The sequence below is a fragment of the Felis catus genome, chromosome B2, assembly GCF_018350175.1.
Source record: "Felis catus isolate Fca126 chromosome B2, F.catus_Fca126_mat1.0, whole genome shotgun sequence".
Taxonomy (NCBI): Eukaryota; Metazoa; Chordata; class Mammalia; order Carnivora; family Felidae; genus Felis; species Felis catus.
The window spans coordinates 133,257,431-133,282,791 of record NC_058372.1 but is presented as its reverse complement, the minus strand read 5'-3'; the positions used below and the strand labels follow the sequence as shown (position 1 = coordinate 133,282,791).

At 45.1% G+C, this 25,361-nt stretch overlaps 1 protein-coding gene across 4 annotated transcripts in view; it reads right to left on the bottom strand.

The window, feature by feature from the left end:
* Positions 1 to 23,596, bottom strand: part of SASH1 (SAM and SH3 domain containing 1) — a 337,965-nt gene extending 314,369 nt beyond the window's left edge. The window contains exon 1 of one of the 4 annotated variants that reach the window (XM_023254477.2): positions 23,487 to 23,596. In XM_023254477.2, the coding sequence (XP_023110245.1) occupies positions 23,487 to 23,531 (45 nt within the window). In that variant the 5' untranslated portion in view covers positions 23,532 to 23,596. Of the gene's footprint in view, positions 1 to 5,550; positions 5,716 to 23,486 lie in introns of those variants that run through there. The other 3 variants (XM_023254482.2, XM_045058618.1, XM_045058620.1) reach the window with 3 other exon arrangements.
* Positions 23,597 to 25,361: the final 1,765 nt, after the last annotated feature.

The following is a 25,361-nucleotide window of genomic DNA, read 5'->3' as shown; positions in this document are numbered from 1 at the left end:
CCTGAGCTTCCAGTGCTTTGATGGGGGGGTCGTCTCCCCTAATGTTATTGCCTGGACCTGCCCTGAAAGCGGCTTAGTGTTTAGGACCCGCACACGCCATTCCCTGGGGGGGGGGAAGAGAGGCCGGGCACAGATGTAGAGCTGAAGCACACTCTGTATCAGGGTGACCTGTGTTTGAGCCCTGCCTCCTTTGCCTGCTGACTGTGTGAACGCGGGCAAAGCTCTCAGTCTCTCGTCTGTAAAATGGGGAGAAGAATGGAATAGCACCTCGTGGGCAACCATAGGGTTAAAAGCGATAAGGTGGGGCGCCTGGGTGGCTCAGGTCACGATCTCACTGCTCGTGAGTTCCAGCCCCGTGTCACGTCGGGCTCTGTTCTGACAGCTCAGAGCCTGGAGCCAGCTTCCGATTCTGTCTCTGTCTCTCTCTGCCCCTCCCCCACTTGCACACACACACACACACACACACACTCTCTCTCTCTCTCTCTCTCTCTCTCAAATATAAATACACATTAAAAAAAGTGATAAGGCCCATAAAGCATGTTAAGTTCAGTGACCTACACACAGCGAGCACTAGGTTCGTGCCCAAGTAGTGGTGTCGTTCCTGGCTTGAATTTAAAAAATCTGAACCATATTCCTATGGGGCTGGTTGCTATTAATGTTATCACTGAGTTATAGATGAGGAAGCCGAGGCACAGAGAGACGAAGTAACTTGCCCAAGGTGGCCCAGCCAGTAAGTGGCAGAGCAGGCTGGCCCCAGAGTCTCTCTGTTTGGTGCTGTTTGGAGCTAAGTGGGCCTGGATGGTGCATAATAATCAGTGCACACTCTATTTTAGGCACCAGGGGTAAGCACTTTCCAGCACAAGATTTCATTGAACAAACCAGCCTAATTGTCTCACCATGTTTTGGGGGATGTTGGTACTATTTTCTTTTTTTTTTTTTTTTAAATGTTTCCTTATTTATTTTTGAGAAAGAGAGAGACAGAGAGCAAGCATGCACAATCGGGGGAGGGGCAGAGAGAGAGGGACAGACAGACAGACAGAACCTGAAGCAGTTTCCAGGCTCTGAGCTGTCAGCGCAGACCCTGAGGCGGGGCTTGAACCCACGAACTGTGAGATCATGACCTGAGCCGAAGTCGGACGCTCAACCGACTGAGCCACCCAGGTGCCCCATCACTATTTTCCGGGTAGAGATGAGGAATATCAGATCCAATGAGGTCAGAGAGGACATACGTTCTTGAGCGGGGCTGACTCGAGTGCTGGTGTCCCACCCTGTTTCCCTGTGCCCTGTTGGGCAGTGCCCCGGACCCTTCAAAGTGGACGGACCCGAGTGGTCACCTCACATAAATGTCCCCAGGATGCCAACAGGCTTCCTGGGGATGCACGGGTTGAAGCCCACATGTCCTGACTCCAGCCCGTTGTTTTATGTTTTTTTTGTTCATGATATGACAATAACAATATCCACTGCCACTGTAAGTAATTCAATACATTTCATGTTTTCTTTTCCTCTGGCCACAAGTCTTATAATAATAAAAATATTCTAAAATGAATAAATATTAAAAGCCTAATTTGCACAAACATGAGGCAGCCCAGAAGGCCAAGTAAACAAGAAATCTGGGCACCTTTCTTTAGAAAATAAAAGTAGTAGGAAAAAGAAACAAGCTAAAAAGGGGTAAAAGTAGACGTGGGAAAATAATGCTGCAAAATTCCTTCACGTTACCCATGTTCCGGAAAATTACTGTCCTGGCTGCTTATTAGAATATATTGCTGGTTATAGTTCTGCTATAGGAAAAGGTGTTTTGTTTTTGTTTTTTACTTGTTTATTTATTTATTTTGAGAGCGAGAGCGAGCGAGCAGGAGAGATGCAGAGAGAGGGAGAGAGAGAGGATCCCAAGCAGACTCCACGCTATCAGCACAGAGCCCAACGCAGGACTTGAACCCGCAAACAGTGAGATGGTGACCTGAGCTGAAACCAAGAGTCAGATGCTTAACTGACTGAGACGCCCAGGTGCCTCTGCGTTTGTTTTTGAATTAGGTATTTTCTGCTAGTTTGGCGCCTTAAATCCCCAAATCTTAGTATTGTGGAAAAGTCCAGGCATGCTCTCCCTAGAAGGTGATTCTAATGGATTTTACACTGGAACCTTATACCTGGGGATCCAATGAAATGACACCACGATTCGTCATCGGTAAAATGTTAAATCATTAAAATGTTGCTTTCTGTGACCTCCCATGCAGGGCTGCTTATTACGGAGAATCTCCTTTTCAAATGTGTTAACCTATTATAAGTTTCCTCATGACGAGCCATGAGGAAAGGCGGGCTGCCAAAATCCGTGTAGATGTCCTAAAGACAGCCTCGCGCCCCTCCGGGGGGCACAAGACCATAAGAAACGCGCCGCATTAGCTATTGCCAAACCACCTTACGGAAGGCCTGTTTACCATCATTTAAACAGACCGAGTCTTATAAATGTTTCCTCTTCTAGAACCTCTGCCTTGTTATGACACACATTTTGAAATTGTATTAATTTCCAGGGAACTGAGATCCGCATACTCCTGATTTCCAAATGCGGCTGTTTTCTTCCAGATATTTACTGGATTTCAGATGGAATAAGACAGGTGGTCTTAGGCTCAAAGCTATTCAAAGGCAGATAGAAAAAAATCCAGCAGGGCCAGCAGCCTTTGCCACCGAGAGCCTGTCCCAGTACTGGCAGGACTCCTCTGGGTCTTTGGTCCAATTCTGCAGAGACAGGTGACGGGTGATCCCCACGCTGGTCTCAGATGGACCTGGCATCCCTGGGCCCCTGGGGACCAAGGGGAGACAGAGACAGACCCGCCTGCCTCCCTAGGCTCTTTTGGTTTGGAACAAATCTGAGCCGTTCACCTGTGACAACCTCACAGGGCCACAGCTGAGCGGTGGACGAGGTGCCAGGGAGGAAGCAGGTGGAGAGGGTCCGGTCTTTCTCTTTGTCTTGCCTGTTCCGCTCAGTTCAGCAGAAACACACTGAGCTCCTGTTAACGTTTGCCAAAAAGCTGTTTGTCACGGAGGCTTGCAATCTCCCTCTCATGCAAAGCACTCTGGTAGTAGGAGCTTCACCTCCCCTCTTCTCCTCCACGTCCTCATTTTCTGGTATCGCAGAGCTAGGAGAAATACCAAATAAATATACACCTTGGTGCATCTGGAGACTCAGTTGTGTTTAAGCCCAAATGACACCGGAGAGGGTCCTTGCGGGAGAACAGAGGTGGGACACGATTGTTATCCTAAGAGAAGATGCTACTTTCTGCCGAGGGCTTTACTTGCATCACCTCAATTAATCCTTAAAACAACTCTATTGGGAAATACTATTTTTAATTCCATTTTACAGAGAACAAGTCCTAGAGAAATGAAGTAACTTGTCAAGAGTCATTCGGTTGGTAAGTGATGGATTCAACACCCAAACCCAGGTTGGACGAACTTCAGAGTCCAAGAACTTGACCATTGTTTGCTACGCTGTATTTATCATTTAATCCCGGATTAACACGTGGGAAACGAGGGGCATACGAGCATTTTACTCCTCTGAACAGGCCTTTTTTTGACTTCACATCAAAATGCATGCACCGCCAGTTTCTAGTTGCTACCAAACGCACACATCAGAAATACAGCTCAACCCAGTGTCATGAGCCATGGATACTCTCGTCAGACAAAAACCCACCCGGATACATTGCGCTCGGTGTGGAGTGACAGAACTGTCATAAAGGTAATCATGTAAAACACAAAATCTGCCATTATTATGTTTCTGAATTTCCGAGAAGGCGGTGTTTTGTGTACTGGCTAATGACGAGCACGCTTCTATTCATCAGCTCCAGTTTTATACCCTTGGGAGGAGGGTTATCATAACTATCAAACCAGAGATATAAAAGATTAGGAAACATTTAGTTTTAGGAAACAATGGCTTGGAACCCCAGTCAATCAAAAGCGCAAGGGGGAAGATGAACAATACGGTTATGATGCCAGCTGGAGAATCTTTATAGTTGGACCTTGACAGTGGTTTGCAAGTTTTCGTATTGCAGACGATAAAAAGGAGGCTGCCTAGGAGAACCACAGTCTCCAAGAAAATATAGACAGAAGATAATTACAAGACCCTGGAATTGAAAATGACTTCTAATGCAATCCCTGCTTTCAGGATTGACTATTTCAATGTTTATAAGAGCGGAGAGGTCAACAGAACTGTTAAGATTTAATAATACCTGTATGGGTAATTTTCTTGAGAAGCCAAAAGAATGCCCAGTCTTTCTTCCCAATACTCCAACACACACACACACACACACACACACACACACACACACACACACACCCTTTGGTCAGGGAATTCTGGGCTTCAATAGCAATTACGTCTTGACTGAATCACTGAATTATATTAATTGAAATGATCTTCACGCTTTAAAGTTGAACTTTGCTATGAGTTTTGCTATGGACAATTCACCAATCCCCTAAAAGCCGAGCAAAGAGATTCTTGACCTGGATTTCACAAATAGGCTCCCCTGAAACAGAACAAATAATTTGTATGTGTAGTATCCTACAGAGAAGGTTCAGAGCTTTAATCAGATTCTCAAAGGAGTCTGAATCCCCTTCAAGGGTCAAGACCATCCTAGAGGCCTGTATGCGGCTGAGAGAAGTCAGAATTTTAAAAGGAGTCCTGTTTTACTCTAACTCAACACTTTCTAGAGCCTTGTGCTTACTGGAGGCTCTAGCCCAGCTGTTGCTTGTTATGAAAACCAAGACAGCTGTGGGAGGTGTTGGGGTCAGACGCAGGTTTTACCAGGAGAAGCTGGCAGTGTCCAAGTCCCCATTAGAATGATGCATGGCACAGGCTTGAGTATAGGGACTGTTTTGAGATGCTCGGGGGTCAGTCCTTAATCTGTCACTCTCTACTGGTTGGAGTTGGTCCCATGAATGGCTTCCTGTCCACTTTTTTCATCTACAAAGTGGAGGGAAATAAGACCTTGTCTCTCAACACTTTTGGGAGGATTAAATGAGATCCCGTGGATGGAGGGGCATGACGCACAGTCACCTACCTGTAACCCTTGGGAACAGGGGTGTGTTGGAATTCAGCCTTTGGTTTTCTTAGAAATGTAATATATTTCTATCTTCGATATCACTTAATGCCACCAACATCACCCGTGGCCAAATATATGGATATTTCTACAGCAAAACGATGAATATTCACAGTAAGGGGGATGAATCAAGATTACAGTCTTACGTCAATCCAAGGCAGGTCCGCCGCCCCAAATTTTCAGTGGTCAGAGCACTTGGACTTCGCGATCAAGAATAAGCAGTTGTATACCTGTCTTCTCACGACTGTTGCTTGAATCTTACTTTCTCTAGTTTCCCAAGGTCCTAATTCTTATGCCTCTGGTGGCTTGTCCTCACATTTATACTCCTTTGACATCAGTGTTGGGCCCATGGCCGAACGAACTACCCAGTGTATCTCTCTTACCTTGGCTTGTCCTCGTATTTATAGTCCTTTGACATCAGTGTTGGGCCCATGGCCGAACGAGCTACCCGGTGTATCCCTCTTACCTTCACACTCATTTGAACTGCGTCCTGAATAACACGGTGGCTCCCCTCTCCTACCAATGCTCTGGGTGAAGAAGATTTTTCTCTTCTCTTGGCTTCGTCTTAAACTCTCCCAATTTCCGAGGCAGTCTCTCTTGCCACAGCTCCAGTACTCCAAGGGCTGTCTGCTGCCTGTCTAATAAATTCTCGAGGAGCTATCAAAATGACTCCTAGTGACGTTGGTTTGTTCACTGGTCAGCAGAACACTCTTCCCCTGAAGACGAGAGGGGACATTCCTCAGTTTCATTCAGGTATGCCTGAGAGCTGCTTCCAGACTGCTTGAGAATGAATGACGTTGCAAATCCACCTGAGGACAGCACTCCTAGATTCTCTTCCCCATTCCAGAGTGTCCTCAGAGAAGGAATGTGGGCTCCAGTACCAACATCACAACCCAGAGCAACACTTCCAGTGGCACCGTGCCAGTCAGCAGCAGGTGGCAGCTGTCGAAGGCCACCTGCATGATACTGTGTGGCCGCGGGGATCACACAGTTTAGCATTGGTGCGGTGCAAAGAGCATGATCAGACATATGAGAGTTTGATTTCTAATCCATTCACACGCTGTGGGACCTTGGGTCAGTTACTTAAGCTCTTTGGGCTTCAAGCTGTAACATGGGGATGATATTACCTACTGGACAAGGACTCTAACCTAAATAAATGTCCCAGTACATTTCCAGTCCCTTCTTTCATTGCCTCTCCACTGGTTTTCTCTTCCCAGCCCAGGAAACCCTTGAAGGGCAAGAATATGTCTTCTTTTTGTGTTTATTCCTAGCATAGGGTCTGGCCCACAGCAAGCATGTAACAAGCTATTGAATGAATGAATGAACGAATGAATGAATGAATGAATTCAGCTGTTTTTGTTGGAGGTGGCACATCTTTGGTTCCTCCTAAATCTGATATTCATAATTTGATAAGAGGCCATTAGGATGAAGATGCCTGAGCCAGAGTTTTATGGTCCAAAGAACCATATTTCCTTCCAAGGTAGATAACAGAGTTATGCTGCATGAGCTCTTTCATTCCATATTTGTGTTTTCTTTTAAAAATGGAACTTTTAACTTTACAGAGTAATACCTCTTACTAACTAGTATTAGAAGTGTTGCATTTTTAAAAAGATGTCCCAATTTCGAGCAAGATGTGAAGATCTACTACAACTCCATACTGTTTCCTCTAATCTCCAACTATTATTAAAGCTTAGCTAAATCCTAGTGTTCCCTTGGGTTCAGGCAGATTGTAATGACCAACGTAATTCTGAAATGTTTCAGTAGACTCTAAGATTCATCGAGGGCTTTACAGAGGTTTTGGAAATTAAGACACCGTAAATTTAAAAACCTATTCGCGCAGCTCTGTATTTAATTATTCTTCCACTCTCTTGGAATAGAGATGGATCGAAATGATTTTGAACATATTAACATACAAATCACTGGTGCTATTTTGCAACATTTTTGATTGGCCTCGGCATCTTCACCTGTAAAAGGGATGCTCTTGGCGTTGTTATGCCCTGGGAAACACTCATGGAAACACCCAGGGTTTTGCTTAATTGTGAAAAGCTGCAGGGCTGGATGGAATGTTATTTTGATATACAGCCCCAAATCCTTTTTGGTGCTGATTTGTCATAATCCCAAGATTCCGTGGTCTAGCAATAAATAAGGGCTATGTACGTTTTTACTTACAATTGATTATTTTTCTTTCCGTCTGATTCTTAAGGGTACACTTTTTCTTTTTTGCCTATGATAGGGTAAAACAAAAGTCTCTGTGAGCAATCGCTGTGCCGAGGATCCACGTAGGAGAGGAGGAAGATCCGGGAGGAGAGGAAGCTTGAAGTTAGGTGAGAGCAGAAGAGTGAGGCCAGCCGGCTGGAATTTTCTCTCACCGTTGTGGGAGGTAGTAGAATGGATTTCTCCAGAGAGCACACTGACAGTGGAGGTATAAAGAGTGCTCTGGAACCCTGGAGGTAAAATGCTTGATATAGCTTCCAGTGGGTAAGGACAAAGTGGGGAATAAAGGTGTGTAAATTCCTCATACTGAGCCTAGGTGATCTGGTACTTGTTCCAGGATTCAAGCACAAGTATACGCTTAACTCAGCCCGGGCCCCATGCGGTGCTCGCCACGAGAAGGAAAATCTCTCTTAATTTCTCTTTTCTGTCCATTCCCTTCTTGTTGCTTCCAGTAGAATCTTAAACTACACCTGAGTAGAGGTGCACAGTCTACTTCATCTCTTCTGATGACAAGAGGGGCTGCACGAGATCGGAACTGGCAGAAACAGCCTTTGATTAATATTTCAGTCACAGGGGAGGAATCCGGCTACATGATAAAGGCATATTAAGAAATAGCTCCCAGACAAATGTATTTTGTGAGTTCCTCTTGAATCATCCAACATCGCATTCACACTGCATCAGAATTCAGGTGATTTATACAGTCGCATTAGGGTCTATTAGTATTAATGGGAAATAGGCATGTATATCAATATATGCATTAGTGGAGACAGGCTCCCCAAAGGGTTTCTGCTTTTGGGGTGAGAGCTGCTATGATTTGTCCCGTCTCCACAGCGGAAATAGAATTATGCCCATTAATTAAGTGTTCGATATTCCATGCTCAGCAGAAAAAGGGCTCACTCTTAAAGACACAAATAAAACTATATTTTACATTTGTAATTAAAAGCATGATGGCAAATGGCTGTGTCTTATTACTATTATTTAACAAGAATTTTTTTTAACGTTTATTTATTTTTGAGAGACAGACAGAGACAGAGTACCAGCAGGGGAGGGGCAGAGACAGAGAGGGAGACACGGAATCCCAAGCAGGCTCCGGGCTCCGAGCCGCCAGCACAGAGCCTGACACGGGGCTAGAACCCACGAACCGTAAGATCATGACTTCAGCCGAAGTCGGACGCTTCACCGACTGAGCCTCCCAGGCACCCATCTTATTACTATTATTTATTATTTGCTATTCACAGTGTATTTTTACTATCAACTGTGTTTAGTCATGGATTACAGTGAAAGAGAGCAGTTTCTCAGTCCTTGATTCCCATGTCAAAGAGGAAGAAATAGGTCAAGTTTGGTAGGGATTTTATTTTATTTTTTTAATTTGTTTTTTCAATGTTTATTTATTTTTGGGACAGAGAGAGACAGAGCATGAACGGGGGAGGGGCAGAGAGAGAGGGAGACACAGAATCGGAAACAGGCTCCAGGCTCCGAGCCATCAGCCCAGAGCCCGACGCGGGGCTCGAACTCCCGGACCGCGAGATCGTGACCTGGCTGAAGTCGGACGCTTAACCGACTGCGCCACCCAGGCGCCCCGTGGTAGGGATTTTATATGGAGAGGCATCCCAGAAGTAAAGTAATAAACTGTCAGAAAAGATCATAGCTCCAATCCACAAAGGAGGGAAAGGCTAAGGCTCTGTCCTGCTCATATCCTGGTGCAAAGAAGTTTTAAGTCAAATTAGAGGCAATAAGAACTCCACGATGTGTTATTGTATCAGCAATGATGACTTCAGCTGCTAATAACAGAAGACCAATTCAGAATGTCTTAATCTATTGGGAGGTTGATTATTTCACAAAAAGGAGGTCCGAGTTGTCTCAGGGTTAATTTGCCTGTTCTAGTGTGCAAGGACCCTGTCCACCCCTCCCCTCCACCATCCATCCGGTCATCTTTATACTTCACAGGTGAAAATTGCTGCTAGTTTCTGGTCTCAGTTGTAGACCCAACAATGCCAGTGGAGGAAGAAAGAGCTCTTTCTGTGCAACTCTTTTTGTTGGTAGGCAAATTTTTCCAAGTGTTCCTCAACAGCCGGCCCTAGGTCATGTTCCTCTTCCAAAATCAATACGTAGTGCAAGAAGTAGAATTCCATCATTGGCTTAGGTAATCAATTTGCCATCCCATTCCAAGAGTTCTAGAGAGGGTCACTGTCCAAGCTCATGGTCTCCCAGAAGAAGCAGTATACCACATGGAATAGAGGGCCCCGAAGGAGAGGAAGCAGGGGGTGGTGGGGCAGGAATGGATAGACAGTCATCTGTGTGTGTGCTATGCCAGTGAGTGCCATTACTGGGCTCCTCAAAAGTCTGTTTAAATGCAGTCATGGGGGCGCCTGGGTGGCTCAGTTGGTTAAGCGTCCGACTCTTGATTTTGGCTCAGGTCATGATCTCGTGGTTGGTGAGTTTGAGCCCCACGTCTGACTCTGCACTGATAGTGGGGAGCCTGCTTGGTATATTCTCTCTCTCTCTCTCCTCCTCCTCCTCCTCCTCCTCTCTTTCTGCTCCTCCCTCCATGTGTGGTTGCTCTGTCTCTCCCTCTCTCTCAAAATAAATAAATAAACTTACAAAAAAATAAAAAAAAAAAAAACAAAACAAATGCAGTCATGGGCACCTGGGGCTTCATTGGCCTGCATGAGTAAGTGCCAGGCTTTGTCCTGAACCTGATTCAATATAGTTGGTCCAAAGACTTAAACATTACGGCTTGGGGCTTGAAGCCAGCTATAGCTGCCGTTTCTAGATTTAGCACATTAATGACAAACTATTGAGCAGACTGCTTATTCTGAAGCTAAACCTTTGACCCCCAACTGACAATTGTTTTCAGTGGAAAAAAGAGAAGAATGATCGGGAAATAAGATGAAATTAATACAGCTTGTATCTTGGTTATTCTTAGCTTTCTATGACTGAAAAGTGGGGGGATCTTTGATATCTCAATCTCAATTTTTGATATCTCAATCTCTCCATTCTATCCTTCCTCCCCTCCTCCTCCCCATGACACTCAGAAGCACACAGGATTCTCATATTCTATTCCTGCTTCTTTCTTTCACATCTCCCCCCAGAGCCTTCTTTCACTGTAGGATGTAAATATCGACTAGCTTAAGTATCATCCATTTCAACCATCAGCCAAGCTGTGTGGCGTGACAGGCCTCATGCAAAGGGAAAGAATTTTAGAACTAATCCGTTCTGGGATGGATCTAGAACCCAAAAAGAATGGCCACAGTCAAAATCACACGCTGTAATGCTGCCCTGTGCCATATGGTGGCCAATAGACATATGTGGCTAAAGAGTTTACATTTAAATTAATTGAAATTAAGTGAAAGTAACAATCTCATTCCTCAGTCACAGTGGCCACTGTTCCAAATGCTCAGTAGTTACTTGTGTCCGCTGGCAGTCCAGTATTGGCAACTGGAGACAGAGTACATTTCCGGTTCTACTGGACAGTGTCATTCTAGAGAGAAATGATGAGTCAGGATTGCGGCAGCCAGCGACGTTTTTCCCGGAAGATCCAGTCTAATGGGTGGGGATGATCTGTCAATGTTTCAGTTGACTTGGGGATGTCTAGTCGGCTCATTTGTTTTGAAGCAGGAACCTGGACAGTAGCTGGATGTCAGCAGGTGGACGGGGAATACACTGAAAACCATGACCAGGGGGACACCTTTGGGTTAGGCGTTGGTCCCACCACTGACTCCACAAGGACTAGTAGAGGACAAAGGATGCTGAGGAACTCAGAATGCTAGCATTAGGTTGAACACGAACAAGCTTAAATTTTTAAAAATTGCATAATGTATTTATGTTAATTTGTATCAACGAGTACTTTCTACTTCTGACAAGTGTCTCAATCGGCTTGGGCTGCTAATACCAAGTTAGCATGACTAGGTGGCTTCAACAACAGCACTTATTTTTCACAGTTCTAGAGGCTGGGAAGTCCAAGGTTAAGGCGCTGGCGGATTCGGCTCCTGTGAACGCCTACTTCCCACTTTGATGACAGCCGTCTTTCCGTTGCGTCCTCACACGGAGGGTACACGAAGAGCTGACACAGAAATGAGCTTTCTTGTGCTTCTTCTTATGAGGGCACTAAGCTTATCTTGAGGGCGCTACCTTTGTTACCTAATTACCTCTCCAAGTTCCCACTACCAAATATTATCACCCTGAGGATTAGGGCTTCAACACATGAATTTTGGGGGAATGCAAACATGCTGTTCATAAGAGCAACTTTATGCCAGTGGCATGAGTGTCCTTGAAAAAAGACAGTTATTACAATTTCAAAGAAGGTAAATTTAAAGAAAAATAGTAGGTGAAGACTTGTATCGGGAAGAGCAAATGGTAACATTTCTAAATGTGGCTCGCAAAAGGCTGAACTTTGAAACACTGATCTAAGGCAAAAGGGCCTGCCCCAGAAGCCCATTTCTAGCGAGGGCCCCTTATCCATCAGTCACGCTAAGCACGGTGCCTAGGGCTTGCAATAAGACATTTGGGATTCCAGGGAAATGTATTCATTTCTTTTCAGCAAATCAGAAGAAAACAATATACTTCCAGGTCAAAGAAATGTTTTAATGGATAATATCAGTATGTTTGCCTTTTTTTCCAGCACAATTAAAAAACACAACTTTTCATATTTTTTAACGGAGGCAGGGGCTCATAAAGATGAAAGTGCCTACAGCCCATGACAATCATAACATGACTCTGTTTCTAGGCCCATTTGGAAGGCGCTCCGAGTCAATGGAACACAGAAGGGTAGTGCTGGCTCAGCAGGACAACCCGTGGGTGAGGTAGGGTAATTGATCTCAGCAGGAGGGCATGGGGAGAAATCAGATGACAGTGGCAGCATCCCACACATGCCCACCAGCTTCGCGAGGCCTGAGCTAAGGTGCGGGTCAGCAGACAGCGTGCCCAGGACTTAGTCCAGGGCCACCAGGTACTAGGCTTAGGACAGCAGGACTGATCTCTGTTCAAGCAAAGACTAACGAGTGAGTCAGAACAGATTCTAAGAGTAGGCAGGGCTGAGCTTTCAGGGCAAAGATTTTCTGGGGACTGGGCACAGGAGAAGGTGGCCAAGTAGAAGATTTCAGTGATCTATCGGGACAATGTATTTGGACTATTTAGCACGGAAATCACGTTATTGGGCTACAGGGCAATCACATAATTGGCCTGAGTCAGGCTGATTATGATGATAAAGAAACACAGAAATGAGAAGCAGACACACACACACACACACACACACACACACACACACGGCTACTAAACACAAGTAGTAACTTGGAAGTATTGTCAGATATTCTGTCTGGAAAAGAGAAGTTTATGAAACAATTACCCAGTGCAACCCGAAGGTAAAGTTAAGGCTGACTCAGAGACCTCTTGAGGAGCTCTGAGATGACAGAGGCATAGATGCCATTTCAAATCAGAGACTGTTGTTAAAGGCCAAGTACGCAGACCAATTCTGTAATATCTTGTGGTTGCTCTCTTGTTGCGAGTGAGGAGAATGACAATGATAAATCACCCTATTATAACTTGTGATCAAAGCAGCAGGTACTTAGCTACCTGACCAGGAGACACCTGAAAAAGACAAATGGCTAAGGAAGACAACGGAAACAAGTTGGAAATTAGCGATGCCTGTTGTAGGGAGAATAGGACAATGCACCCAGGCCAGAGACAGTATCCCAGTCCCATTGAACGTCCATTGATTTGGGTCACCTGACAGGCTTCTTGGAAAAAAGTCTCAATTACTAATAATATACATGAAAACACTCTGAAAACTATGTATGACACATCACACAAACTCAGGTTATTAAATGAGACTACACTAAATATACTTTCGTCGTAGACTCAAGTTTTGGTATATTGGGTCAGGATTTTTTTTAGTTTTTTAATTTTTTTGCCAAATAGTCTGGATGTTTACCACTGTGATGTGTAGAATCAGCATAAAGAATGTTTTGGCTACTCTAATGGAAAAAAAGGAAAAAGAGTGTTTTGATTTTCTAAAGCTTCCAGCTTTTGGTGGCGGGGGGACTCGGAAAGACTATGTGATGATATGGAGAAGACTTGCAGATACTTCTCTATGAAATTAGGCTATTTTGCACCATTGCTTGTGGTGGTTTCTACGGTGTTGTCCAGTGCCCATTAGGCAAATCACTTCCTCCTCAAACCTCAAGGGTTTCTGCTAACCACATTCAAATGGTCTGTAGAAAGTGCTACTCTACATTTTCCATTACCTCAGCGTTGGGCCAAGTAGGCCCAAGAGGGGATCATTAACTGCTTCAGTGTCTCCATGTGTCTGACTAACCACACATCTACAGTGCAGTTCAGCAGTGGAGGAAGCCACGTGGAGAACCAGGGCAAAAACACACTGCAATGTTTTCCTGGCCGTCGTCACCAGTCAACATCAACCATGCTGAGAACCTCTGTGGCCAAGGGTTTTGGCTGATGTGCATCCACTTTCCCAACGTAGACTAGCCCCTGGGGGCACAGGTCGAGATGGGGTGGGGTAGGATGAGAGGGACAGAATAAAAGGGGATATAGAAAAATGAACTTCTGGGCGCCTGGGTGGTGCAGTCGGTTAAGCGTCCGACTTCAGCCAGGTCACGATCTCGCGGTCCGGGAGTTCGAGCCCCGCGTCGGGCTCTGGGCTGATGGCTCGGAGCCTGGAGCCTGTTTCCGATTCTGTGTCTCCCTCTCTCTCTGCCCCTCCCCCGTTCATGCTCTGTCTCTCTCTGTCCCAAAAATAAATAAACGTTGAAAAAAAAAATTTAAAAAAAAAAGAAAAGAAAAGAAAAATGAACTTCTGAGCTATTAATAAAGACTATACTGGATTAATGAAAAGGACCCATATGTAGATTTCTGGTGAATAGTGATACTCTGGAAAATATGTGGCATCCAATAGTTTGCCCGTTTTTTACTTTAAGGAAACTCATTCTCGAAATTCTGCAGCAGCTGCTACTGTTTGGATTATGAATAGTAATCAGCCATATGGTGTGGCAGAAAGGAATTGCACATATTTTCACATGGACAAATATTATTATTCCAAAACATAAACACGTCAATATAAGTGTTTTTTCTCTTGGGAGGAATACAACCCCTGATCTCAGTTATGAGAAAATGACTCACTTTGCATGTGTGAAATTTACCTGCCAAGATTGTTATTGGAGCCTGCACCAGAGGTCTCCCCAAGTTTTTCTTTCCTTATTGGTATGAAGTCGGGGAGGGAGGAAAGAAAGAGAGAGAACAGAGAATGGAAAGATGACCCAAGGAAGGGGGCATATGCTGTTGGGAGCTCTGCCCCCAGGATGGGAGCACCAATCCTGAACTCTCATCATGGAGGATGCTGGGGACTTGTAGAGCCAGCCATTCAGCAATGCAATCCAGAGACAAAAGAAAAGACATAGTATTTCTTTGTACAACTCCTTTCAGCTGTACATGAGGGCTTCTTCCAGAGTACTTCTAGCTCTTCCTGCTTTTTTTTTTTTTCAAATGTCTCAAGGACAACGTGTCCACCACTGAAAATTCATTCTAACAATGTATCTATGTCTTCCATTTCTTAATTTGGTCTTGTTACTTCTCTCTGCTACTTCCCTTTTTCTTTACTCTTCCTTATCCTGGAACTTCTTACATAAGCTTTCTCTCTGGAGATTCTACCCCTTTTGGTCCTGGTTGTTCAAGAAAAACTTAAAAAAAATTTTTTTTAATGTTTTTAAATTTATTTTTGAGACAGAGAGAGACAGAGCGTGAGCAGGGGAGGGGCAGAGAAAGAGCGAGACACAGAATCCAAAGCAGGCTCCAGGCTCTGAGCTGTCAGCACAGAGCCTGATGCGGGGCTCGAACTCACAAACCGCAAGATCATGACCTGAGCCATGTGATCATGGCCTGAGCCGAAGTCAGACGCTTAACTGACCGAGCCACCCAGGCGCTCCCCACCCCCCAATTTTTTAATGTTTATTTATTTTTGAGAAAGAGACAGAGCACAAGTGGGGGAGGGGTATAGAGAGAGGGAGACACAGAATCCGAAGCAGGCTCCAGGCTCTGAGCTGTCAGCACAGAGCCCGATGCGGGCTGGAACCTATGAGGTCATTACCTGAGCTGACGTTGGATGCTTAATCAACTGAGCTACCCAGGTGCCCCAGTGCTGGTTGTTTTGTAACCAGCCCCAACTCTTCTCTCTACTTTCTCTTCCTTCCATGGCTTGGTCATGACTTCTTGTCTGGTTCCCAGGCTGTGGCAGGGCCCCCTCGCCTCCCTCCTGGGGAACAGCCCACAGACCCAGGGAGGGCAGACCTTGGGCGATGTTTGCTGGGAGAGCTGGAAAGGGTGGATTCAGCCACCAGCTCTTGTGTGTTTTCGCATTTAGGTTCTTTGGCCCCATGGGTCATCTTCCTCCCCTAAGCAGAGGAAGTCACGGAAGGGAGGAAACATAGACGCGCATGGGGTGGTGACTGAGTGAGTCCTACCAGGGACACTGTCTTGCTTTGGTGATGTGAGAATCGGCCTCCATGTGGCTCAGTTTTTAGTGGGCATTCCCTCTCAGTGTGCAGTTCTCACAACTGAACAAAGTAGGACTCACTAACCTTGTGGCCCTTCTCTCATGCTTACAGTTTGGATGACAGATTATTGAAAAAAAGAGACCTCATCCAGCATTTACCTGCTGCTAGGTCACCTTATACACCAGGGCCTTCAGATCTGGGCCACCTGTTGCCAGGCCAGTGCATTCGAGTGGATGGCTTGGAGACTAAGAGAGAGCAGGGACTGGGGAAATACCCAGAGAGTACCTGCCTCCAGTCGCATTCAAAGGAACAGTTGCTGGCCCTGAATGCTCACTGCCGATGAGTCTGCAGGCTGCGTTCAGCCTCGGCCCCTTGTTTGTAATCTTTGCTCAGAAACCCTTTACCCTCCTCTGCTTGGGCACCTCCCAGAGTCCTTGATTTGCTGCCCCACTCTCTGTTCTCCCTTACTCCCCACCTATGTTTGTCTGAATCCACATCCACTGGCCAAGGTCATAGCCAGTGTCACTGGTGGAACCCTTGGGGTCATATACTCCAGCCCACTAATTGGGGGAGGGGAGGGGGCAATAGGCTTTTGCGCAACCCAGAGCAGTGTCTTCTCCAGAGTAAACATTCTGAGTGACTTGAACTGTTCTCCCTATGGTAGGTCAGAGAGAGACAGAGCATGAGTGGGGGAGGGGCAGAGAAAGAGGGAGACACAGAATCAGAAGCAGGCTCCAGGCTCTGAGATGTCAGCACAGAGCCCGACGCGGGGCTCGAACCCACGAACTGCGAGATCATGACCTGAACCAAAGTCGGATGCTCAACCCACTGAGCCACCCAGGTGCCCCTTATTTTTTATATTTAGAGAGAGGTAGAGCATGAGTGGAGGAGAGGTACACAGAAAGAGCGAGAAAGAATCCCAAGAAGGCTCCTTGCTTGGTGCAGAGCCCGAGGCGGGCTCAATCCCATGACCCTGGCTAGGATCATGACCTGAGCTGAAAACAAGAGATGGGTGCTCACCTGACTGAGCCACTCTGGTGCTCCAGCCCAGATAATCTCTTAAACTGTGTCTAAAACTAAACCTTAACTCACACAGATTATTATCACATTCGTTTTAGTGGACTATAGGGGCAATTATGAAGATTAAATTAGATAATGCCCATGAAATACCTAGTACGGTTCCAAACACTTAGTAAACATGCAAAACATGTAAAACGTTAGTTATTATTGTCATTAGTCAATTTATTATATCAACCATATCACATTTAATCCACGTGCCCTCAGATCAAATGAACTCTTATGCATGGAAACTTCTACTGTGGACTTGTTGTCCAATACCTCTACAGAGTTTTTGTCTCTCATTTACAACGCATATATGCACGTAGTAGATAGAAACATAGAACCCGAGTCGGAAGCAACAGCATCAATGCTAGGGTGGAAACATCCTCACCAACGTAAGGAATGATCTTGTTACATCAGCCAAAGGCTTCAAGGGTTTGGGGAGGGGGAAGAAAGAACCCCCACTAGGGAAAAGAAAGCAAACAGAGAGGCACCGTTCCTTTGAAGAAGATGAGAGTGATGTAGTAAAAACAGAGATCCAACATTAATCTTAAGCTTTCCTGTATTTCAGAGAGCACAAAGAATCTCTCTTTCCTTTTCATCTTCCAATTCCAAATGCCTTGCGAAATCTCCACCCATCTTCCATTTTAGTTAAATGGCTATTTTGAATGTTACTCTGCAAAAAAGTAGAAATGCCAGCCTGTGCTAGGTCTGTATTAAAATTCACCCCATAAAGAATTCTGACTTTCATTAAAATAACTACCAAAGGAGAGCCAAGAGGTTGACCTTCACGTTGTTCAAGAGCGACACCAATCACCCGGCCTTGGCACACACATGGATTTCTCGCAAGGATTTCAGCAGGTGTTTTCTGAATTGCATCCAGAATCACACTGGACAGAAACGCATCAGAGGTCGCTGAAGCCACATCAATAATGATAAGCAGGATGATCACGGCCCCCTCCCTCCCGCCCTGTGAGCCTGCGGAGATCACAGCCCGGCTGAGTCTGCGGGAGGCTGCAAGCTTCTCGCCAAGTGCCAATGTCATTTTAACATATTCAAGACGGAGACTCTAACAGTGCAGGCCAGAGGTCTAAGGAAATGAATTGAGCTTAGGAGAGGAAAGTGGACGAGAAAACACACACACGAATAGTTTTTATCAGTAAGTTTCATTTAGAAATTTGGGACATTTTCAATACGAACACTTACAGTGTTATATCCCAACTGCCATATTTTCAAGTACACAGTTTTTGTTGTTGTTGTTGTTGTTTTAAGTAAAGAAATTGTAACAAAGGGGAAAAGCTAATTATGAAGCATGTTACCTCTTGGAATTAGAAGTAGCAAATACGATGGAGTAAAATAAAATCACATCAACGGTCACAGTTAGGAAATACTCTCTTTTAATTTAATTTTATTTTTAGAGAAAGAGAGGGGGGTGCGAGAGGGGGAGGGGCAGAGATAATGCGAGGGAGAGAGAATCTTAAGAAGACTCCATGCTCAGGGGCGCCTGGGTGGCCCAGTCGGTTAAGCGTCCGACTTCAGCCAGGTCACGATCTTGCGGTTCGTGAGTTCGAGCCCCGCGTCAGGCTCTGGGCTGATGGCTCAGAGCCTGGAGGCTGTTTCCGATTCTGTGTCTCCCTCTCTCTCTGCCCCTCCCCCGTTCATGCTCTGTCTCTCTCTGTCCCAAAAATAAATAAACGTTGAAAAAAAAAATAAATAAAAAAAAAAAAAGAAGACTCCATGCTCAGTGTGGATCCCCACGAGGGCCTCGATTTCTAGACCGCGAGATCATGACATGAGCCGACAGCCAGAGTCGGAAGCTCAACTGAGCCACCCAGGTGCCCCGTGAAATACTATTACTCTAGATTTCCCCAGATTCCTGCTCTCAGGAACTCCTGTTCAGGGTCCCTTTTGGCTGATGAGAATGTTCCCCCATGCAGACCTTTGCCTTCCTCCAGTTCGTCAGCGTTTCTGGTCTTATATTCAGGAAACAACTACATTCCCAAAAGGCAGAAAAAAGAGGGTCAAGGAGTCAGAGCAAAGCTCAATTCTAATCCCTGTACTATTACCAACCCCTTGAGGCATACTGGGAAAGCTCTTCAATCTCTGTGTGCCTCAGTGTCTCTTTTCTAGACAATAAGAAATCAGTTGGGTCACAAACTCAAAATTCAAATGTCTACACGTCCTGATAAGTACTGGAACATGTAGATGAGGAGGGCAGTGCATGCCCCATCTACAGGGGATAGCAATCCTCAGCTCCAGCTGATTATTGACCTATCTTTTGATTCTTTTTTCAAGGAAACAAGTTTCTGGATTGTTATGTCAAATCTTCTGAATTTTAAACGTTGGCTCAAAGATCAAAAGAAAAAAAACTATTAAAAATACTCTTCAGGTTAAAGAGAACATGCTCATGATCTCTTAAAGTTCTTCAACCTTCTATGATGCAAAATTTCCCTTGAAATCTATCCGGGATATTTCAGTCTCAATACACAACCCCTTGGTTTTTTTCACCTGTGTACTTGTTGTGATAACTTGTTTTCCCTTTCAAACTATCAGGTGAACTGTGTACCCCTTTTCTCTGTGCTAGGAGAGATGTTAAGTCAAGCACAACTATGTATATGCACGGCAAAATGGACCATCTAATGCTGAAGTATACCGTCAGGAAACCAGATATCACGGGGCAAATTGATGTTGTTCTGAATAACGCCAGAGAGGGGAGAGACGTGAGGACTAAACTCACTAGAAATAAAACTAAGACCATGAGGGAGAAAGAAGAAAGATGTTTCACGTTCAGCAAACAGCAGCTAAGAGAGAACTTAGGAAATGTCCCACAGTCTGAAGAACGCGGGTGTGGGAGAAGGATAGTTTTAAGGGATCAAAGTGTTCTGGGTAGCAGGGGTGGTGCCTGGAATAGAAGTTTTGGCCTGAATTGTCAGGATGGGTACTGGTGTTTGGAGAATTTTCTACAGAGGGTTTGGGTAACTCAAGGAATAGGGAAGGAGGTATGAGAATGGCTTAGGAGTAGATCTAAGGAGAAGAATTGGACTTCTCTTTTATTCTGAGTAAAGACAGACTGATACCTACACCAGAGAGCCATCATTTGCTCACCTTGTATAGTCTGCACCATACAGGATCCTATTCATCAGTGAGTGTTTCATATTTTCCCTGAGAAATATCCTTCTTTCTCCTTATTCCACTTGTCCCCCGCTCTAATCTGGGACCACTGGCATCTCATTCCAAACTGGCCTCTAGAATCTTCAGAACTCAATCTACCTGGACACAATCATTTTCCTTAAACACTGCTTTTATCGTTCCATTCCACTGTTCCAACGCTTTCCATGGCTTCCATTGCCTACCAGGTCTTAGCTTGTCTGCTTGGCCTTGAAGCTTCTTCAGGACCTGCTCAGCTTTGTCTCTCCCCGTCACACGCGTTTCCTTTACCAACACTCAGTCCCGTTCCACCACAAGGGCTGTTTCTGTCTCCCGGAATTTACTCAATGGTGTCCCCTTCACCTGGATGCCCATCTCTCTCCTTTTCAAATCCAACCCATCCTTCTCAGTCTATTTCCTGATGCAGCCTCCTTCGACCACCCTGACTTCAGAAGCACTATTACAGTTAATGTCTGAACCGTGCACCCTGCCACTCAATTATATATGATTTTGTCCTCTAATCGTTTCATGTACGTATATCGTGTCTCTCAATTATATTTTGACCTTCATGAGTCAAGAGCATGTCTTCTCCCGTTGTGTTCGCTGCAGAAACAGAGTAGTACAGAGGCTCAACTCTGTGAGCACTTGCTTGGTGCTTTGTCCAGGTGAGCTCATGTGGAGAAAGAGGATGGGGGCAAGTGAGGGTTTTAGGCTTGGGGGGGGGGGGAAGATGGTTTGGGTCTCGTGGATGGTGATAAGCCCCCAGGACCAGAGAATCAGTTACCACTGTCCACTTCCCCCAAATCATGCCCACTGCTGACTGCCGCCTCCTGTCCACTGCATCCTCGCATTTAGTTCATCCTTGTTGAAATTAGCCTGCGTGACTGTTGTGCTAGGTTGTGTGTTGGGCAGGGATGTGATCTACCAGCTGTCCTTGATGAGCACACAGCCTTGGGGATTTGCAGCCGCGCTTGGAGGCAACTCGCGAATGTGAACTTCCAGGGGCCACTGTTCTCTGGGAGAGAAGTGTTACCCAGTCGCATCCAGCATGGAAGTGCGCCTCTAAGCAACACAAGCAGTCTGCAAGAGGGAAGCCACGCAAGAACGCACGCGCACTAAGAACAAAGAACAACCCGAGGACTATGGACGGAGGAACTATTTTGGTCCCCCAGGCAGAGAAGGCAGACACAGAATGTCCACCATCGTGTATGAAGTTGCCAGCTTCTGAGAGCAGAGGCTTAGAGGTCTCACTTCCACCCTGCTTACCAACCAGAGAGCGTCAAGCCCATCATTAAATCTCTATGTCTCACGATCTAGGCAGTCAAGATAACAACCTGTTGACCACAAAAGAGGTGGGGTGTGTTAATTATGATAGAAAGACACTGAAACTAAGCCAGCCTTTCAAACCTCCATCTCTTTTGATTCACTCCATCACCTGAGCAGCTCTGGATTGTAACGAATTTCAGCGCCTCCTGCCCTGGGCCGTGCCCGTCGCCGGGTGTCTCAGTTGGCAGCTACTTAATCCAACGCCCAGACTAGAAGGAGCTGACAAGAGATTGCTGAGTTGCTGCCAGCAACCCAAGGCGGTTTCTGAGGCCACTGACCTGGTGGTTAGTGGCCACCGACGTGCCAAGGGGACTGGTGACAACGTGTAGTGGCAGACACAGAGTCAGGGACCAAAGAAATTCCAAGTAGGAGAGAATTTTCAAAATGGCCGTCAGGGTAATCAAGGCTTAATAGAACAACAAGCTAGCACGAATTGGCCTAATAGCTGTTTACCTTACAATTCTCACATTCTCTCATGTGACTGGGAATCTCCTTGGGCTGGGGGCTGGGAGTGTCAAAGTGGAGAGAGCCAATGCCTTCGTCTCATCCCTTCGTGTACTTCCTGAGCTCGGCTTCTTTCTGGGCCCCACTGGAGCCAATCAGTCCTGCGCTACATCAGCTCTCAGTCCCTAAATGCACAGACATTCCTTTTTGCCCAGAGGGCATGCGGGGAAAAAAAAAAACCTCCTTTCATTTTTCCGGAGTTGGTCACAAATGAACTCCTAAAAAAACAGAGGAATTTAAAAAATCTAAATCTCACAAGAGCATAGAAATAGTTCAGTTTCCAGAATACAAGTGGTTGATATGCTTGCTAAGTAAATGATTTGAATGACTTGGATACACAAAGGTCAATGTCTGAAAAGCTTGAATATTCATCTGAATATTGTGCTTTTTCAGTGATGCCTGGGGACAGTGCAGTATAGTTTACCCTCCTTTCTCCAAAAGTATACAATAAGACTTGCCATCTCAGATTTAACACTAAAAGCTAAGACTTCAGGGATGATGCATATCCTTAATAAATAGAAGTGACGTTTTAATTTGCTCTTATAGTCAACTTCATGCAGTAAAAAAAAAAAATCACCTACGTTTGTGACAGAATCTTCTACTTCCAATGAAGTTCAAATTCACATTAGAAAGAGAAAACAAAATGAAAATTTATACTGTGGGACAGGACATATACTAACTGAAAAAGCATTGGGCTGGAGTTGAAGTCTGTGATCTTGTAGCCCAACTCGGAGTTGTTCAACTAGGGGAACTTCAGTTTATTCAACTTTAAAATGAGATGATCAGGGGCGCCTGGGTGGCTCAGTCGGTTGGGCGACCGACTTCGGCTCAGGTCATGATCTCGTGGTCCGTGAGTTCGAGTCCCGTGTCAGGCTCTGTGCTGAGAGCTCAGAGCCTGGAGCCTGTTTCAGATTCTGTGTCCCCCTCTCTCTCTGACCTTCCCGCATTCATGCTCTGTCTCTCTCTGTGTCTAAAATGAATAAACGTTAAAAAAATAAATAAATAAAATGAGATGATCAGCCAGGGTCACCGAGGCCGGGGAATCTGTACCATTCTCAGAGGCTTTCAGGACTTGACCAATTCATGTGAAGTAAACCCAGCAGTTCTTTGTAACATAAAGGGAAACAGCAGGTCTGAATATTCCCAGTTTAAAAATCATAAAAGTTAATTTTAGACACCAGTATGCTCCTTTATCATGGTCTTCCAGTGATACGCTATAATTATTATATATATATATTCACTTACATATGTATACATGAAATCTTAAAGAGGTACACTTAAAATAAAAAATGACAATGCAATATAGAGTTCCAAGAAATTCTTCATTTGTGTTAAAATCCTAGCTTGACTTCACAGTTCCTTTCTGTCAGTGAGTCGTCTTGTTTCATTAAGGTCATATCTTGTATGCCCACAAGATGTTCAGTATGGTTCAGCAATAAAATTAGAAAAATTTATGCCCAAACAATCCATCCAAAGTCATTTCTCACTAATACCATTTGGTATGTAGAAGGCATGTTTCACTTTAAAATAATGAGCAAGACTACAATCTTTTGATGATAAATTCCTCTTTCATCCTAATTTTATGAAAAGCTACAAGGAAAATGCCCAGTATGATGCCCTTGATATTTAAACGCTTCATTCAACTTACCATTTGTGTGCTCCAAAACTCAGCCTCCCTTGCAAAATGCTCCATACTGGAGGGATAAATTTCTTGTTCTGCCTTGTCAAAGGGGTCACTTGGACTGCTCAAGTGACTGAGCGCAGGAAAGCAAACATTTTAGCTGAGCCACTTTCAAAATACTGACGGTTGCGTTCTCTCATAGCTGAGAGTCGTGGGAGAAATGGAATTTACATACGTTAAGGTGAGATGGGTGTGGGCATTTCCCGGGGTCATGATTCAAAACGAAGATATGTTTCATTCAAGGAGTTAATAACATAACTCCAAGAAGAAAAGTACCCCCTAGCTTTACTGCCACTTAAGACCTGACAGCTCATACTTCCATGCACAAATTCACCACGCCTTGGTCACCATGCCAAGAACAATCCTACAGTGGGTGGTGTAGGTGACTTCTGGCATTTGTCTTTCATAGAAGACTTGGGTAATTATAAATCTCCCAGCTCACTTTAAGGTGTGCACAGTAACACAAGAATGGACACCTGGAACGCAAGTATAAGGTTGCAAATTCAGGGAGACAACTTTTGGCATTCTTGGGGGTGAAATTAACCACAGCCGGCTGCGAAACGATTCATCCCTCTGTGTGCTTTGTTAGAACAGGTAAAATTTGATTCTAGATAGCCGCACAAAGATACACATGCTTAAAATATTCTCATTTTTTTCTTATAGGACACAGGAGAAGAAATACTTCCTTAAGATACCCTAGAGCCTTGGGTCTGTCGTTATTGTTTTGGGTCTCACTCAGACACTGAACACTGCCGTCTTCTTTAGTCCTGATTAACAATCGCACGAAAGAAACGTATTTGTGAGTAGAGAAATCTCACACCCTACCATTTCTGCAAGCTGAAGAAATAAGAAAAAGTGGTCCAGATAAAATCTGATAGTAGAGACCGAGGAGAATTCTGGTCTCTTCTTTCTGTGGTCTTATGACCTTTACACATTCAACACATCAGATATTTAGAGCCAATGAAGCGGCCAGAGCTTATGACAAAAAGGAAAACTCCGATACACAAACCGCGTATCCTTTAATAAACCTTCCCCTGGGTGTTCTAACGACATTTCCTTCCTCGGCCAGTTTCTAATTACACAGGGCTTAGTGAGCAGTGGCCCTTTACGGCAAAACATAGCTGTGGTCAAACAGCTGAGTGTTACCTCCAAAGCTTGGTGTGGAAAGTCACGAGCCACCATCATGTTGTTCCAACACAAAATGTACCACTTTCGTAGTTCTTCTCTTGCCCGGAGATTGTTCTCCCCCCTCCTTTTAATACGGACAGAGCTTTCTAAAAATGCTCAGTTGGACCTCGTTTTACCCAGGAAAGCAGTTATTTATATCTGGTACATTTTCTCCATTTCCTTGGTGCCCCCAATCAGGATCGACCTCGTCAGAGTAACTGCTTCAATGTCCCCAAATGACTATTTCCAAACTAAGAGACCTGGAGGAATTGAAACAAAAATTGGTCACGGAACAGTAACTAATCAGGAGGAGAAAGATGGTTTTTTTGGGGGTGGGTATGTAAGATTCCTTGCCTTACTTCCCCCCCCCCCCCCGCCCCGGAAGCTAGAGCAGGGCTACACATAGCATAACCACCCATGCACCCCTGCACCACGAAAAACCTGTTTTGCGGGTCTCGCCACACAGCCCAGTCCACCTCTAGCTGTGTTTGTGCCCAGGGTGAGTCATGCGAGGGTTGTGCAACTCGTCCAAGCATGTGAAACAACTATCTGAATCTGGCAGGGCGTCTTTTTTCTTCCCATTTGTGAAGTCTCGTGTTTTCTCTGGCTTACTATTCATTTCACTGAGTACGGATCGGATACACGCACGTTTACGAAATAGATAGGCTTTTGAGA